This window comes from Bombus flavifrons, chromosome 16, assembly GCF_040668555.2.
Source record: "Bombus flavifrons isolate JBK064 chromosome 16, iyBomFlav1_principal, whole genome shotgun sequence".
NCBI lineage: Eukaryota > Metazoa > Arthropoda > Insecta > Hymenoptera > Apidae > Bombus > Bombus flavifrons.
The window spans coordinates 6,927,359-6,945,284 of NC_138457.1; the positions used below are offsets into that span (position 1 = coordinate 6,927,359).

A 17,926-nucleotide genomic window follows, 5' to 3' on the forward strand; every position below is an offset into this window, starting at 1 on the left:
TTCTACGACCTTCGATTTAAAGATACGACTATTTCACCTCCATTGGATTTTCCGAATTATGAAGAACTTGGCTGACAACGAAGCAGGGTACGAAAGTAAAAGTACATTTTGTACATACATGCTTTTATTTCATGTCTGTTCTTTCATATAGTTTTATATATAAGAAGTATTTTTCAGCATTCAATCAGAATCAGAATCCTGATGGGCATATTGTTGTTTTGGCAGTTTCTCTTGCAATTCCAAAACGTGTTCGATCGGCTTTGGTTTCCCGTCTTCTCCAATCCTACAAGGTTGCATCACACCTTCCCTAAAATAATCAAATATATCATAAACATTGTACCAAAAACAAATTGATTATTATATTCATAAATGAATGACAGTACAAACCTCGTTAACTTATCAACAAGACCAAGAAGCTGCAATGCTTCATACTCTTTCTGTTCCTCTGACATTCCTTCCAAAGGATTAGGTTTTGGATGTTCAAAGCAACCAGTCACAGGATTGATCCTTTGTAAGTACAGATTTTCTTAAAATCGTAACACAAATTCATTATGATCTTAAGCTTAAACTTACTGTTCCTTATGTTTCAAGTATTCCTCAGTTTCGCTGTCTTCTGATTCAGAAGAATAGTAATTTGGCTTTTTTTTATTCGATCCTAATAATCCTTTATTTGCAAACATACCAGCAGCATTCCCATATCCAGTATACTTTACCATGCGAACAACTAAAAATGACAGGAATATATTATTAACTAAATATATATTATAGTTTATTAAATATTTGTAGCCTTACCATTCTCTTTACACAGTATAAACAAGAACTCTGCAACAAGATCTCGTACCTCTACTACAGGAGAAGTTAATAATTTACACAGTTTAGCCCTTAGAGTAGTTCCTTCTTCTGGGCGATGCATTACGTCCCTTAAAGGAGGTAAGATCTGAAAAAAAAACCACTGACTAATGCAATAACCTTAAATATCTTGGAACATCTAAATGGAAAAGAGTTCTACCTGTAACCTTGCATATTTTCTAATCAATCTCTCAGCTTTAACCATTCTGATAAAAGTAGTAACAATTGGACTGAGATTTCCTATTAAATCGGTTTTGTAATTTAGTCTTTTGTCTAGAAATTTTAATAAAACATATACTGCACTCATGTCCATATTTTGATATATTTGTTTGTGTTTCTCTTTACTAGGAGGTATCATTACTGAATAACAGTAATATGGTATTACAGTTAATAGATTTGCGATGTTGCTGGAATATAAAAGTAGTATAACAACATATGATAATATACATATATGGCAATGTAAAAGGTAATAAATACCTCTGAAGATCATCTTCTTTTTCACATTCAGATAACAATAGTTTCCTCAAAATTAAAACTAAACTCTTATTCTTCTCTTCTTCTGCCATATCATCTGAATTTATATACAAATTAAATAGTGCTTTTAAAATTTCACACAGTAATGTTGCATTATCTTCCTTGATATCATGTGATTTATCTTGTTCATATTGATTGCTTATGTTTTCCAACATTTTTATCAGACACTCATCTCCATTTAATTCTGTTTTGACAACATGTCTGGTGGTAACATTTAGGGCAGTAATCAGGAATACAATTCTAGTATCGAATAATGTTACTTCGTATGGAATGTGGTCATTGTATTTTTTCATACGTTCAATTAGGCATTGCAAACAAAGTGTTTTTGGTAATATTTCCTGTACCTTTGCACTGTTGAATATCAAATTACATAGTAGTTTGAGAGCTTCGACAGTAACTGCAAAATAAATAAATAAAATAATTCCAAATATTTGATATTTATCTGAACACTTTGTGATTAAATGTAATGTGCTTACCATTGGTATAAATATGTTCTTTTGCACCTGTGTCCTTTAGAGCTGCATTATTTAATATAATACCTAGTCTTTCGCCTGTGATTAATTCGTATAGCTTTGTTTTGTCTCTGCTACGTTAATGGAGAAAAACAATAGAATTACTTAATAATAATAGCAAAAGCTATAGGTCTACATTTAAAGCAATAACACAAAGTGGCTGTCATAAAAGTTTTAATGTTTTGCTAAAAATAAAAATGTGTTTATTCAATAAAGTTTTTTATATATACCCTGCACAGATAAAACAACATATCCAATAACATATTGTATCTCATACAAGCCCACACAGCTATATTATAGTATTACCTAAGTATCCGTAAAGTAGATAAACAATTATGATGAAGTGATGACTGTGAATTATCTGAGAGACAATGAAACAATTTTTCCCATAGCTTTTCTCGTAGCTTATCGTGGTTTAGTTCTTCGAATACAGTCCTGCTTCCATACTAAAATAATATAAAAATAAATATCAAACAAAAACAATTTATGTTATTAACTCTTCACAAAAATCTTTGAGACATTTAAACATACATTTTCCTCAAAGATGGCTATATCTTTTGAAAATTCGTCGCTTGTATCTGAAATTATTCGTTGCACTAATGCCTCCATGTTACTATCCGCATAGTATATTTGTCAAATTCAAAAGAAATTATATCGTATAAGAATGACGTTCCAGACGACTTTTAAACGTCTAAGCGACGTTTTATACACGGATCGAGGTCACTGTATTAAAGTAACCTAACTTGAGCGCCATCTCTATGAAACTAGGCACTCAAAAAGAACATTTCAAAATCTCAGAATTCAGATCAATCTTAAATTTCTCAAGGAGAGCTACAATCTTTTCATTTCTAAGTATTTCAATTAAGGAAACAAAGTGGATTCAAATTTTATTCATATTATGTAATAGAGGTTATATCATATAGGTTAGGATTTGGTAATTTCGATAATTTTTATTGAAAAACACGAAAATGGTTCCGATTATCGAATCGATAAGAGGTTTGAAATCGAACATTTCGTAAATAACGGCCGGGGCACCACTTTCATCTTGATCTCGCATGGAGAGTTTGAAAAATTAACTCCAGAAATGAATGAAGATTTTATTATTATTAATTCACGTTATTCAGATTTACATTACATCAGATTGAGTAAGTAAAAATTTAGTTAAATACCTCTGGATTTTTGGATGAAAATAATTTAATTAAAAACTTCGAAAATTGAAAAATTAGAGAATGATTTAAAGAGGGTAAAGAAATTATGATAATATTTAGATCTACATTTTTATTTTGAAACTATAATGCAATGTTAATATTCTTATATTACATATGAAGGTTACACAAGAAACATATGGTAAGTACATTTTTGTAAATCTTCTGATTTCAGTGTTAGTTTATGTTAGTTCAGAGAATTTTTATATAGCATGGCTAGAAATGAAAACAATCTGTTAGGTCCAAAGATAGCTGAAAAAATAGCTGATAAAGTAAAAATAAAAACAAGTAATATTTTAATACATCCAATGTTCTAATATTGTGACAAGCAATATTTTGAAAATTTTGAGAAGTACGAAGAAACACATATTCAGCTCTAATACCAAATAAGAAGACAGTTTTGGTCTTATAGGATTGACTAACAATATTCGAAACTTTAAAACTGTATTATATCATATAATATAAAATAGTATTATATAATATTAATAATATAAATATACAATAATAGTTCTTATTATCACACTTTGGTTATCATTATATAGTTTCACTACTAACTCATATATTTCTTATTACAGTTTCCACTAATAATACCGATCCTCTCAGATTCCTAAACGAAGCTTACAATTTGCAACGCCCTTTCGAAGGAACAAAATAATCTAACCTTTCTCACGGAATTTAGCCATGGCTCCCTTTAGATGGCAGGAGAAGCTCTTATTACTCACTCCTAGCCCGCAACATTTTATCGAAGATTGACCCTGTAACATACATAAGGGCCGTTTCTGGGGGAACCGGGGACCAGGAGAAAGGGCGTGGAACACGCGATCAAGGAGAAACAGGTTTCTATTCGCGGAGACTTCCACTTACCGGCCGTCGACTCCGTGGTCGATGCTCTGGCGATCTGGTTCAACGACTTTCTTCTCCGCGTACAAAACAAGCTATGGGCATTTCTTTGACCTCCTGACTAGTGCGCGCGCGCGGATTACATCACACTCTTGTAATCGCTCGGCCACCAAGTTTTTTCGCCGGAGGAGACGCCATGATGCACAAAAACGTATATCAGGAGAAATGTTGGTATTAGGAAAATCATGCATTGGCGTAGGACCTCCCAATTACAATTTATATAAAATGCTCAGTTACTATATACATATTAAACTTTCATTACTTTTGTTTCATGTCCATCCATTTACAATGTGCAAGTCTATTAATTTTTGTAAATTTCTATAGGATTCATTATTGATTAAGGATAATTTCGTCGAAGTTTTGTAACATGGGAAATAGTTTCTCGATTACCGAAAGTTGAAAAACAGGGGATCATAGTTTAGACAAAATGTCTCTCCCCCATAGCTATGTGCTATTCTTATCATCCCATCCTCCACACTTTCGCACAGTTCTCTTCGTGTTAAAAAGGACTCTCCGTCACTTAGTCTCAGGTTATTTTTGACTGTGGCTCGAAGTAACGGTCGAAGAGAAAGGAGAAAGAAAGAAGGCAAAAAAGAGAGAAATAAATTCTTCGATCGCGTCGGATGTGCACATTAGGCGTGGCAAAGAAAAGAGCAGCGATACAACAGGTGCCTCATACAGGAAACCGGCATTGTCAAGCTCCAAGGACATACCGCTATAAAAACTCTTCTATTCCATCCGGGCAGACATAAAAAGGGCGCAGAAGAATAGAAAAGGAATGACCTTGAAGGGTAGGGTTGTCCAACGAGCGGGAATAGCGCGCGCATAGATGCGTAAATTACGCGCCACTTTCTAAATTAAATATGGTATTCCTATCTTTCTTCTTTCTTAGAAAAATACTCGAAGAGCTGGTTTTTGGCGATAATAATACTGGTAAAACTTGTTCAGTTTTAAACGACAATAGGAATTCTTTTCCATTACATTTTATAGTAAATTCTATTTCCAGTCTTTAATCTATTAAAAGTCTATTGATTTGGTAAAGAAATTAAATATTCTGTTTTAATAATTGGAAATAGAACGTACATATTTTTTCTATCCATTCCAGAACTCAGGGTTCTCTTGTATAATAATTTATCACCCAATAATATTAGTGAATTGACAAGTTACAAGTTGCTAATTATATTATTACTTATTTTTTGTAATTTATAAATTTTACATTTACAATAGAATACTTAGATCATTTGTAATTTGTAAAATTTATTAATAAAGTTTCATCTGTTTTCTTGTCAAAGTGTGGCTTGTGACTTGTAAGATTTTATTGATATTAGTTTAATTGCGCAAGGAGGCTCATATAATAATACAACTTTAAAATCAATTACAAAGTTAAATTTTTAGCTATTATGACAAAATACGAGGTTAGAAGTATAAAAAAGGGGAAATAAATGAAATAAAAGGAAGCTAACAAATGTAATTTATATCAACGTGTATATAATGCAATGATCTAACATCTGAATATTATTTCAGGGGCTGGTTTGTGAAACCCGGATTTTGGAGTCAGTTTTCCCGAAATCGTACGAAAGTCGTGAGAGGGGAGGGCACCATGCGTGCGTGCACGCGTGTTGCGTGCAGTGGGCCTACGGTGGATGCACTTTTGGGAAATCATGCATATACGTGGCAACATCGCACAGCGGGCTCACATTCCACGTGATCAGGACCGGTTTGCGGGTGTCGACCCACTGACACTCGTCCACTACAGATAAACCTTGGCCCTGCATATGGGATACATACACCTTACTTGTGCTTCTTTTTATTGCAACACTGAAGATATTCTAACCACTGATGCATAGAAATCCACTGGACGATCAAAATGGCTGCTGTTTTACAATGGTTATACTACCACTCCTACCATTCAAAAATAATATCTATTTCCAAACATCAGAACACGAATTAATTTGCAGTTATTTAAATTTTTAATCTATCTTAATAGGTTAGATTATGCAGCAATTTTCAGAAACAGATTAGAGTTCTAAAGGAATGACTCTATAATAACGTCATAGAATTCTATTTCACTAATTAGAAATATATTCCATCCCCCAATGTGCTCGCGTAAATAGATTATTACTATAGAAGAATACCATTAGAGTATTATTATTGTAGAAGAGGAGAGCTTGAAGTTTGATCAGAGGAGTACTGAACGAGAATTATTATCAAATAAATAAACACGCGAGTAGGGTTTGATTCTTACATTAACACCTCGTACAGATGCATGTAAAGGCCTCGGCGTGCATTGCAAGGCCATTGACCGAAGGGATCCCCGATCGATGATCGGCTACCTGCTGATACATTGTTGCCTATACAATAGCTAAAGTATTGTTGGTCCGGTGGGTACCCTCCGGCGTCAAGTGCAATTATTCCGTGTAACCGAGTGCACTTTGTTCCTACTGTTCAAGATCTGCTTTGCCTTGTTGCATGGCCATTCATTGTAGCTACCGGGTGCAACGCCCCATTCACCTGTGTCATCGGCCTCGACGAGTAATTCTATGTGCATCCTTTCTTTCTATAGTACACGAGTACTATCTCGGAGCAAAAGAAATTATTAAAAAGTACTATTACTAAAAATAATTACTAGAAATAATTAATTTTATTAGTAAGGTGCAAAATGTTCTTTTTTAATGTAGTCTTCTAAAATCAGATGGCATGAAAAAATGATTTTATACTGAAGGATTAAGCAGTTTATCATTTTAAGTTTGATACAATTAAATAATAAAGATAATTTGATATGCATTTAATGACATAATCATGTTCTACGAATTTGAATTTTATTCTTTCGCTCAGACGATTGAGGCAAAATTTCGAGACAGTTTTCTAGAGAAGTCAGGAGGACGAGAAGCGTATGTGAAGAGAAACAGGTTCCTCAAGGGGATTGAAAAGCCGCTTGCATGCACCTTTTCAGATGAGACCAGCCTAGATCCATGTAAAGCTCCCTTCCTTACAGATAGTCTACACCTACATGATTCTTCTGTGTATTTTACGTAAGTGGGATGCACATGTGTATATCTAACGGTTCATTTATTTCATTTTCGGTGATCAACTCAATTTAATATTATTTTAAATTATCAGAATTATTTATACAACCTTTATCTCTTCGTTTTCTAGAAGAAAGAAGAGGTAGTCAGAGTAATATTTTTAGAACGATGCGACAAAATACGCAAGAATACGGAATCAAGAATTCCATGCTATCTGTAGATAAGCAAACAGTTGGTATCCCTCTATCATCGCTTTGCTCACGATAGATAATGTGCAACGTTGCTATAGTTATCACTAATATGTTCTTCCTATTCGTTCTTTCTTTCCTCTATTCGAGGAGTCACTAACTTCCTTTTTAATGGCTCCTTCGGAACGCATGAAGCAGCCTATGGCTTTTCGTTCGTCCTGCGTTTTTTTTAGTGAAAATCCGGTCGTCCTGAGACAAGAGGGAGTAAGCTGGCTGCTAAATCTGGAGCTCCGGCTGGTTGTTTTATTAAATAGAACCGCAACTATTCCAAAAAGCCTTGTGCATAAAGTAAGATCAATTCTATGATTCCAATTTACTTTATGATTTAAAGAAAACTTCAAATTGTACAATAAACTGCAAATCTTCAATTTTTAGGTAATTCTATAAATAGCGTAGTTGAAATTTAGATTTTGTTAATTTTTTAAATTTAGAAATTTTCCATTTCATTGATATTCGACGATTGAATGAAAATAATTAGTAATATTAATAGACAATTAAGACAGTGTTCTATAGTTTTAGACATCTTCTGAAAGATAAATTTAGATTTAGATTTAGATATCCTATTGAAAGAGGAATGAACATAGCAATTTTATAAATTAACACGAAAGACCAATTCACTATGTGGAAGTAGAAAGAGTCTAGTCGAGGTCGGTGTGTTCAGCCGACATCGAATATGGAATTTTTTCGATGGCGCAACGGTATACAAGGATTCACCTTAACAGCTTCGCATTCCCCCTTTTCCTTCGTCTTTTTCTTCGCCCAAGGGTCTCGTCCGATGGCGCACTCACTAACACATTCACAATTCTATCGATGTTAGTGTAAAACTATGCATACGTGCACGCGAGCACGCAGGAAAACGATTTTCTTTTATCGTGCCCCGCTTTTATCGTCTCTACTTCTTCTTTTGCTGTACGAACTGGTCGAGATAAGGTGGGAATCGAGCCGCATATTTTCGGCCCGTTCTTAATGCGCCACTTCGCGAGCCCTAGTAAACAGGAAACGACGTCCACGTGCGTCTGTTCGCGAGGGAAAGGAGAAAAGAGAGAACTGGCAAGCTTTTTTAGCCATGTTTCATTCAGCCTTCTATTTTACTCCCTTTATGAATTTTCATTGCAATCATCACAGTAGATCTATTTTTTAATATACTATGGAAATGGATTTCTATAAATTTATTACAAAGTAGAAAGAGTTGAATCGAAGAATAGAAAGTTATACTGCTGGTTACGATGAAATACGGTTTGATTTGCGAGGAACATGGGAACAATTTTGGAAGATTTTATAAGAGCACGCAAGCGCGATCGACGGTTGCATAGAAGCCAGGGCGTGGTAGCAATTTTCGGGAACGCATACAGACACGCAGGTTTCTCGTACCTTGCCGCACATTAGTCCACTGATAATTAGTGATGGTCTTAAGATGCCTTTTCAGTTTTCACAATTTTTAACATCTGTATCTCTCTATCTATACGTATAAATTCTGGAAGACTTGCAACAAATCTCTTAATTTTACTAAAAGATATATTGTCGTTAACTATCTCCATTAGTTTGTAAACTGAGAAGATTGAGTTTAAAGTTTATGAAGTTTAATGTTGTAAAGGCAGGAAAGGCTTAAATAAACTGAATATTTGTTACTTTCTAAATAGAATTTTCATCATATTATTATGCATTTGTATTTTATATACCAATGAAACATATTCATGCAGGAATACTGCAATAAAATATTCATTCAGGATCATTGAAACAATACAGTGTCAACTAATTGTAATTGAGCAAGATAATAAGAATTTTTAAATACAAAATGGTAGAGAAGTCATGATAAAAATTTCAAGGAAATAAAAAAGTTGAACCGTTGCTCGAAAACTTGCGAGAAAAAGGGAATCTAATAGCCATCGCTAGCGCTGATACGCGGGTGAAAGACGTGGGTGTACACATACGATGCCGCATAGTCATCCACGCACGCACACGCGTGCAAGCATGCACCACTTAGATGTGTATGCATCGTACCCCGCAGGATATTGGCCTAGACGCAGTGTGATTGGCCGATCATGCAACCAGGGGCGACGATTCCTCTGCAAGACTCCTTGTGCGTGCTATTCAGTGGCGTAACTTTGCCATCTGTATGTTTTTTAGCTTTTTACGCCCTTTCAAGCCGAACTTCAATAGTATACATACTACATAGCACGATTTAAACTAATAAAATAGTATAATATTACAGAAAATATGAAATTAAAATTGCAAGTCATTATCAATATAAACTATCATAGTTTAAAATTACATTCATAATATCTTAATTATACAATTTGGCTCATTTCTGAAACTAATTTATCTTTAGTGAATATATAATGAGTAGTGATAGAAGCATACTGCAAATTGCTATTTGTTATTAATAACACAATAATATAATCAATTAATATAAGTTATTACTTAGATGCAACAAATTTTCGTTTCTGAAAACTAGCAAAATTTGCAGTTAAATATCTAGAGATTCAATGAAACATTAGTTTCTCTAGATTTCGTTACCAACAGACTATGGTTCGCATAATCTACTCATTAAACAAACTTGTTAATCGCCTAGTTATTTCGTTTCTGCTGGACAAAGTTACCTCGTTAATCGCGTTAATCGTTCCCGGGTACCGTTCATTTCTTGCTAATGCATTTCATTCATTAATGATACGTCATTTAAAAGTCCTAACTGGAATATTTCGCATAAAGGGACGTCAGTTACGCCATTGGATATACGCACACAATGACGACAGACGAAGCACGAACGCACACGTATGAACACCCCTATGCGAGGAGAGCCATGACCAGCTCGGCCTAGTGCGTCTTCCACGCACGGCTCGTCAGTGGTCGCCGAGTAGGCCGTGGGAGAGGGTTTCTAAATACGTTAAAGCTTGCTTTTGCTACGAGTGTGCACTCGTATCGTATCGACTAGCGACACCGTTGCTTTCAAAGATACTATAATCATCATCAGGAATGCACCAAACCTCGAAAGAAACTAATGTGACGATTGCGAAAACAAAGCTTTAGTGAAGATATACAAATATCGAACAATACACATGTTAAGAAAAACAAGGACAAACATTTGGATAACAATAGAAGATAAAACCAAGACGACAATAGAAGACGAAGATAAGAACTTTCGTGGGTGAATTTTGTTTTTGTAAATAAGACCGTGTTCATGATCTGTTCGCAAATGATTGGCTATTACTGGTGAAAATTAAAGGGATGTGAAGGGATTTGCTTTGATCGGCGGTTTCGCGTATACACGCGCTTCCGCGCGCTATGTGCAGTCACTAGGGGTTGGATTCTTTACGGCAACGTTTCTGTCGTCTGGCTTCAACGAAATTGAGTTACTAATGCGAGTGCACACATATGCTAACTAATCGTACATCTCCTAACGTACTACTCGGCGGCCATTTGAACAGTTTCGCCGTACTGCGTCAGAGTTTTGGAAATGTAAGTCTTCGGAATACTATGTCATAGATGTTTCAGAATTGTACTAATAAATTCTTTTCTAATTTATTATATACGTACGTAGACTTGTCATTATCAATGTTTACAATATTTTCTATTTCATGTAGTATTCATCGTGGATTAATGTTTGTCAATCATTAGTAAATTTTATTAATAATAATGTTTGTAATAATAACGATCGTTTACATGCTTTTAACGTGTTTTTTATTTCTTAGTTTTTGCTCGCTGAAGCTTAATTTATTCATCGCAAGATCAATGTTGCTCGAATTTTAACTTCCGCATATGCGTTATAGCATAACACGCGTCTTGCACATGCGCAGTATCCGATTGTTAAATGAGGGTAGTTTCACAAGCATGACTCATACCTCGTAAAATATTATGTCCTATGAATTTCATTTCCAATTAGCGGTTCAATTGTTAAAGGATGCGTAAAAAGCACCTCCTGAAACATTTTTACATTTTCATTTTGTAAATTCCAGTTTACCGTGTTCTATAATTTTACAAATTAAAAAATTAATCGTGTTCGATGCTTATTAGTCAGTTCTAATCATATAATAGTAAATAATTAATTAGTGTTAACCTAATTATTCGCAATTTCTTTCAGAACCCGCTTTGCTGATTGAGTTAACCGAGATGGCGAGTACCTCGCAGCAGTACTGTTTGCGCTGGAACAATCACCGCTCTAATTTACTGACAGTGTTCGATGAGTTGCTGCAAAATGAGGCATTCACTGACGTGACTTTGGCAGTTGACGGAGGCGCGTCTGTCAAATGCCACAAGATGGTCCTAGCAGCATGTTCCTCCTACTTCCAAACTCTGTTCATTGACTTACCATGCAAGCATCCTATCGTCGTATTGAAAGACGTGAAGTATTCTGAGATCAAAGCCATCCTGGAGTATATGTACCGAGGCGAAGTAAACGTGGCTCAAGAGCAATTGGCTGGGTTATTAAAAGTCGCGGAAGTACTAAAGGTGAAAGGGTTGGTTGAAGAAAATGGCTCCCAAGGTCGTCGTGAAGAGGTTGAAACCTCTATGTCACCTCCTCCAGCCATAAGTACCAGTACAACCAGCAGCGCAGCTCACAGTAGTGATCATACGTCTCCTCCACATTCCACGGGGACTACTTATGATATTTATGGCAAATCACCAGCTGATAGAAGTAGCCGTTTACCGCTGCCAATGTGGCCTCTACCAGGGATTCCTATCACTCATTCCAGCTCCAGTCACCAGACGGCGACACATCAACATTCTGCCATGTTAAGCGGGTCATCATCCATTTTAACCGGTTTTGAGACTTCTCCATTGAAACGCAGGAAACTCTCAAATATGTTAATGAACAGAGACACACCGATTCTCAGAACGGTGCTGGGTCAAGGTCACGCGGATAGTTCCCAAGGGATTCCCCTCTTGCATCCGGATAGCCACGAAAATCAGTTCAGAAGCAACAGTAATGGCTCCTCGAATGAGAATGACAGACGCAGTAGTACGGATGTAGTTCATGGGGATCCTGCACATAGTCCTTATACTGATGTGTCTATAATGGATGAAGACGATAAGCAAGCATCGCCACAGTCATATATTCCAGACATTAAACCAGGTAAGAGAAAAGAAATATAATATTAAAGATTCAAGTTTCGAAAAATTTACGTATTGTTTATTAATCTATATATTTACTACACAGAGCGTCTTATGATTTAGCAGCTGAACTTTGTTAATACGTTCTACTATAAAACTTATTTTGATTTTGCTTCATTTTAATGAACCAATCAGCTTCATTATTAATACCTGTTTGATATATTTTTCTTTTTTAAAATTATCCACACATAAAAGTTCAGTAGCGTGGAATTGACAGAAGTTCTAAATGATTTATGTTTATATAACATTTTGTGTTTGAGTATACCTGTAAAATGTACTGACAAAGTTTTGCTGTTACTCTATATATTACTGTCATTAAATATAGAAGAATGTATATGTATATCATAAGTTAAATATTAAACACAATTATTACTTTTTGTTACAGGGATGGTTAACTACGTACCAGCGCAAAAGCCAGAGTGGAAACGGTACAAGCAATACACGAGGGACGACATAATGTCTGCGATCGAGGCAGTACGTTCGGGAATGAGTGCCCTCCAGGCGGCACGTAAGTACGGAGTACCCTCTCGAACTCTTTACGATAAGGTGAAAAAGTTAGGAATCACGACATCACGACCATTTAAACGTGGCTCGAATGGTAGTGGCGCCTGTTTTCCTTATGGAATCGGTGGTAACGCAAATGGCAACATCTACAGCGGTGCCCTCTCGGAAAACGAGAACGAGAGTGGCAGTGTGATCGAGGGTTCTGGATCTATTCTCGATGCGTATAAGTCGAGAGACGGTCTTGTAGACCGGGAGATGTTGGACGTCAGTCGTTGTACCTCTAGCCCCATAGTGCATTCCGTGAAACAGCAGAACAACGAAGATCAGGTCGAAGATCTCTCTGTAAGTCGCAAGTCGGATGTTCGTGTGATAGTCCCACCATCCTCAGTGATCAAGGACGAGGAGGATATTGGCTCTGATTCGTGTAGTCACAATTAACCTGGGTTTACTATCTTATCTCTCATGATTACCGGACTATACCTCTAACAGATACTAAACGTACTATTACTCAGTCTGTTATCACATGAAAACTGTTCGAAAAGTTTCTAGATAATTTAAGGGTATTGGATTTTAGAAGAAATTATACGCAAGTCTCCGTGTCCTGTGAAACGAAAATACGTTCCAGCTTCGTAATATAACGAATTTAAAAAATTACTCTATATTTGACGATGATCTGGTTGTTCGTTTCACGGGAGATCATACCCCTACAGACAATCACAGACTTGTGTGTGCCTCAGAGAGAGAGCAACAAGGCGATATAAGTGGTTTAAAAGACGCAACCAAACAGAAGCCAATTAAGTAAGTCAGCGTTTAACAAATGACTCAGGGATCAATAATAGATTGTCGTCGCAAAAGTAAGTCATAGAACATACGTATATACATAAGGAATCTGGTATATGAGGTTCTTCTCAGATTACCTTGCACAAGACTGATTCATGCGTTATGAGTTCAAGAGACTGAAGTATAATCAACGATTGTGTTCCGAAGTTGTTAAAGCCTAATGCTAATAAGGAATATAGTGCCTTCTCATATTAATGTACTTTAACAATTTAAAAGAAAGTATCAGTAGTTCATTAAAAGTTGTTAGTGAAAAGGAAGAAAAACATTGCAAATGTTCTTACTCGAATATTTAATGAAATTGACCACATTTATATATACATATATATATATATGTTTTTGTTTTTTTAGCTTATTTTAATTTGTGAAGTCTTGAAGAAATGCGTTTTAATCAGATTAATAGCAGAAACGGGCTTTCGATAATACGCGAAAGATCTTCAAGATTTTACAAACTAATTTCGAATCGCATTAAGCTTTAAACACTTTTGAACTAGTGAATATATATATTTGTTTTTTTTTAATTCAGTGTAATCATTGTGATTCGATATTCTCGTTCTTTTCTCATCTAGCAATCTACATAGTAGTAATATTTTATAATCTTCATTGACTTTTATAGAATATAAATGCCGCGTGAAAGAAAAAGGTGAAGAGATTGTATATTGTTTTAATGACTTTGTTTTTAATTCTTTTTTTTCTTTTAAGAGAGATTTTCTATCTTTAGCATTAAATGCTGTCACTAAGACATAGATTATATATACAAACTATATATTATATACATGTATACATACATACATATATATATATATTCTGAAAAAGCATAAAGAAAGAGAAAAAAGGGATAGAGTTATACACTTTGAATAATTTCGTGTTATTGACTGATGATATCGCTGTTAATTTGTTGCTAATTATAAGAATACATTAGCGTTACTGATCAATGGCCCTGGGATACAGCTGCAATATTGCTCAATATTAATGCATAATAACATACGAATGAAGTACCTCTAAATATTAATGCATAATAACATACGAATGAATTACCTCTAAATATTAATCCATAATAACATGGATTAATACTACCTCGAAATATTAATACATAATTGCACGGAACGAACTACCTCATTGTACAACGAACAATAGTGTTCATTATTAACGTTAAGACTGATAGAGCTGAACCTACATTATTATATATATTGTCTGCTATATTATATTATATCATATTACCTACGTATAGATAGTGAAGTAATAAATTTAAAACATACGTTACGACTCACATGTTCTTTTTGAAAATAGCTTTAAGCACTTTTTATTTTTCAGTTATAATTCTTTTCACTGAAACATGTTACTGAAATAAAAAATACAAAGTGAAAAATTTAAAAACTATTTATTTCTTTGTTAATAATATTAAAATAGAACGAAAAACAGAATTTGATAAAACAATCATTCTGAGTGAACATGGAGAAAAATACAAACGCAAGGCAATGTATTTTCAAAGAGAATACCGTACTTCATAGAAAAAAGTTGCGTGAATGAGTGTTATCCAATGTGTGACGAATAATATGTTTAATAATTATTCCAAATCAACAAATATCAATTGCATAACAATTTCAATAGATTTGTTTAAAAATTTATAGCGCAAACGACCATTTGAAATTTTTCTGTCCTCCCGCACTGGGTTGTTATTGGTTACTTTTTTCGCGGGAGAACAACTTCACGCAGTTGGTAGTAGGATGCGCTGTTTGGAGAATTATTTAATAGTGGTGACGAATAACACGAAATTGCAATTTCACCTGAATATTTTGCTTTCTATTTTTACAGCATCTTACATATTTTATAGCATTTTATTAGTATAACAATAGAATTGTAGAATAATGAAAAATTGAACACAATCAAGTGTCTCAAAGCACTCGAGTGTCAGATGAAATGACAATTTCTTGTTACTATTACATATAATAAAATTATCACACTGTACCTGTTCGCTGATCGCGATGCGATTGTAAAATAGAGAAATAATGTTTATACAGAATGTTTTAGAAATCATGGCACAATGATAATAAGGCGGCGATTTTAAGATAGAAAATAAGTCGAAAATGTAGAATGAAATTTATTGTGGTCTTAAGTGGATATACTGCGGATTTTTATGCATTTATGAGAAATTTGGAGGCGCAAAAATACACAAAATGCATACAATATACAGAAATATACCTTTGGTGAACTGGTAAGAGAATATAAATCAGAATCATTAGTTTTCCAGAGAAGCACTTATAATATTTGAAGTGCAATATAAGGCCAGGTATTAGATTTTGGATATACTATTAGAATGATAAGCAAATGACAGTAATGTCAATTATATTAGCGTAAAATATCCAAAATAGAATATTTATTCTAATATTTAGCAGATGAAACAAATTCCTATTTAAGTTCTATTACTATAGTTATGTTTATAAAAATACAAAAATTCATAAAAACCAAAAATCTATAAACGGAGAAACTTTATTCTATACTTCTAACTTATTTCACGTAGAATAAATGCTGACTGTTTACTCATAACCAGCCGGTAATTAGCCAAGTTTACATAATCGAATTTTGAAGTTTTATTTTATTGAAAACAAAATGCCATGTAAAAAAATTTCATTCCATATTCTCGATTTATTGACGCACGTAGTATCCCTTCCTATACCATGATTATTAGAACACCTTGTATACAAAAATGACTGATTTCAATATAAACAAATATTGAGGCCATATTGTAGCGATAGAAAGAAATATTAAAATTGAGAAAGATAGAAATATATAACAATGCCGAAATAGATATGCATATAACATGCCTAACCAGACAAAAAATAGTTCAACCGAAGCAAATATTTAGACTGAGATATATTTAAAAGACTATACAATGTGTTCAAAATAAAGAGAGAAAGTATATAGTTGTAAATTAAAAGTGCAAAGTGCTCAAGAACATATCAATGAATTTCAAAATTCGCGCTCGAAGATGTCGTTAACAATTTCTGCACAGAATAATGAACTTAATGAAAAAGAGAGGTAGAAAACAACAAATTGAAGCGTATTTAATAATAATTAATGCATAGAAAATTGTGAAATCACTTGAATGGTCTAGATCAAAATTATAAAAATGATTTAGCATAAAATGTTATGGGTTGTCTTACTTATATGATATAAATTTTAAATGGTATGTAAATGCAATTTTCGATGCCTTACAAAATTAAAATAAAGAATTTTAATTACAATAATCGCCAAGTTAAGATTGTACATAATCAATCAAATGTGGGATAGAATGTTGTCTTTTTATCATAGTAATTTTATCATGTAAATTTAGCATCGTATTATTTTTTAAGACTGACTTTTCTCCTATAAAATAATGTACACTTATGTACATGTACACATACACATACATACATATATACACGTATACATGAAAATGCACTTTTGATTAATTGTAAGTTTCTAATGTTTGACACCTTTCCACCTCGTAACACGGAGTTTCCTATTTCCATTATATGGATATATGTTACTAGAATTGTACAAGTTTGTTATAAAATATATTACTCTGAGAAACTCCTGAGAAAATGGTTTTTCTTTGTATATTAATTAATAGATGTTTAAGATTTATTTTTTAACAATAAACCAGTAAATAGTTGAAGAAATTTCTTTTCAAACCACCAACCTGATCAACTTATTACAAAGTCCTATATTTTTTATTATTGAATAAAAATAATTAAATAACATGTCGTTCCCTACATTATCGACAGAGAAGATATTAATATTACTACTCGTTTGTACTCTTTTAATAATAATCGAAAACTGTTTCTTGTTCAAATTATGTACCTTAATTTTTATTAAATGGTCTAGACTGCTTAAATCGATATTAGTCACGATTAACTTACTATAATAATAAAATGTAGATCAGAGAATAGAAACAAAATATTATATATATATAATTATAAATTAACGATAAAGACCCCGTTGGTTAATTAACAATGAATAATTTAAAATATATTTAGTGAATATTTTTCTTGTTCAAAGGCAACGTTGAGATCAGTTCCACTTATCTTTGAAGAGATTTCACTCTTCGTGAAAACCCCTTCTTGATCGTCGTCGTGTCAGGAACAGTTCACCAATATCCCCGCAAGGAAAACTTTCAATCAAACGACGAGACAACCAGCCCTCAGCTGATGGTAAAACAA

General features: G+C 33.8%; 2 protein-coding genes and 1 long non-coding RNA gene across 9 annotated transcripts; 1 reads left to right on the forward strand and 2 right to left on the reverse strand.

Annotated features, from left to right (window-relative positions):
- Positions 1 to 106: 106 nt before the first annotated feature.
- On the reverse strand, positions 107 to 3,994 carry ric8a (ric8 guanine nucleotide exchange factor A). 3 transcript variants are annotated; one of them, XM_069129960.1, is made up of 11 exons: positions 3,965 to 3,994; positions 3,762 to 3,855; positions 2,427 to 2,473; positions 2,202 to 2,341; positions 1,860 to 1,969; positions 1,327 to 1,780; positions 1,010 to 1,256; positions 793 to 937; positions 574 to 724; positions 388 to 507; positions 107 to 307 (listed from the first exon to the last, which is right to left on the reverse strand). In XM_069129960.1, the coding sequence occupies exons 2-11, from the start codon at positions 3,781 to 3,783 to the stop codon at positions 181 to 183; spliced, it is 1,563 nt and encodes a 520-aa protein (XP_068986061.1). In that variant the 5' UTR covers positions 3,784 to 3,855; positions 3,965 to 3,994; the 3' UTR covers positions 107 to 180. The 3 variants fall into 3 exon arrangements, with proteins under 3 accessions (XP_068986061.1, XP_068986058.1, XP_068986059.1); XM_069129957.1 differs by lacking the exon at positions 3,965 to 3,994 and having other exon boundaries at positions 3,762 to 3,864; XM_069129958.1 differs by lacking the exons at positions 3,762 to 3,855; positions 3,965 to 3,994 and having other exon boundaries at positions 2,427 to 2,654.
- Positions 2,710 to 17,362, forward strand: LOC138188312 (protein tramtrack, beta isoform). 5 transcript variants are annotated; one of them, XM_069129962.1, is made up of 7 exons: positions 4,036 to 4,167; positions 4,325 to 5,467; positions 5,525 to 7,032; positions 9,002 to 10,730; positions 10,856 to 10,888; positions 11,353 to 12,345; positions 12,769 to 17,362. In XM_069129962.1, the coding sequence occupies exons 6-7, from the start codon at positions 11,382 to 11,384 to the stop codon at positions 13,323 to 13,325; spliced, it is 1,521 nt and encodes a 506-aa protein (XP_068986063.1). In that variant the 5' UTR covers positions 4,036 to 4,167; positions 4,325 to 5,467; positions 5,525 to 7,032; positions 9,002 to 10,730; positions 10,856 to 10,888; positions 11,353 to 11,381; the 3' UTR covers positions 13,326 to 17,362. The 5 variants fall into 5 exon arrangements, with proteins under 5 accessions (XP_068986066.1, XP_068986063.1, XP_068986062.1 ...); XM_069129961.1 differs by lacking the exon at positions 10,856 to 10,888; XM_069129963.1 differs by lacking the exon at positions 10,856 to 10,888 and having other exon boundaries at positions 4,325 to 4,933.
- On the reverse strand, positions 10,910 to 12,868 carry LOC138188315 (uncharacterized). The gene is made up of 3 exons (XR_011175468.1): positions 12,787 to 12,868; positions 11,329 to 12,282; positions 10,910 to 11,190 (listed from the first exon to the last, which is right to left on the reverse strand). It is a non-coding gene; the product is annotated as an uncharacterized LOC138188315 (long non-coding RNA).
- Positions 17,363 to 17,926: the final 564 nt, after the last annotated feature.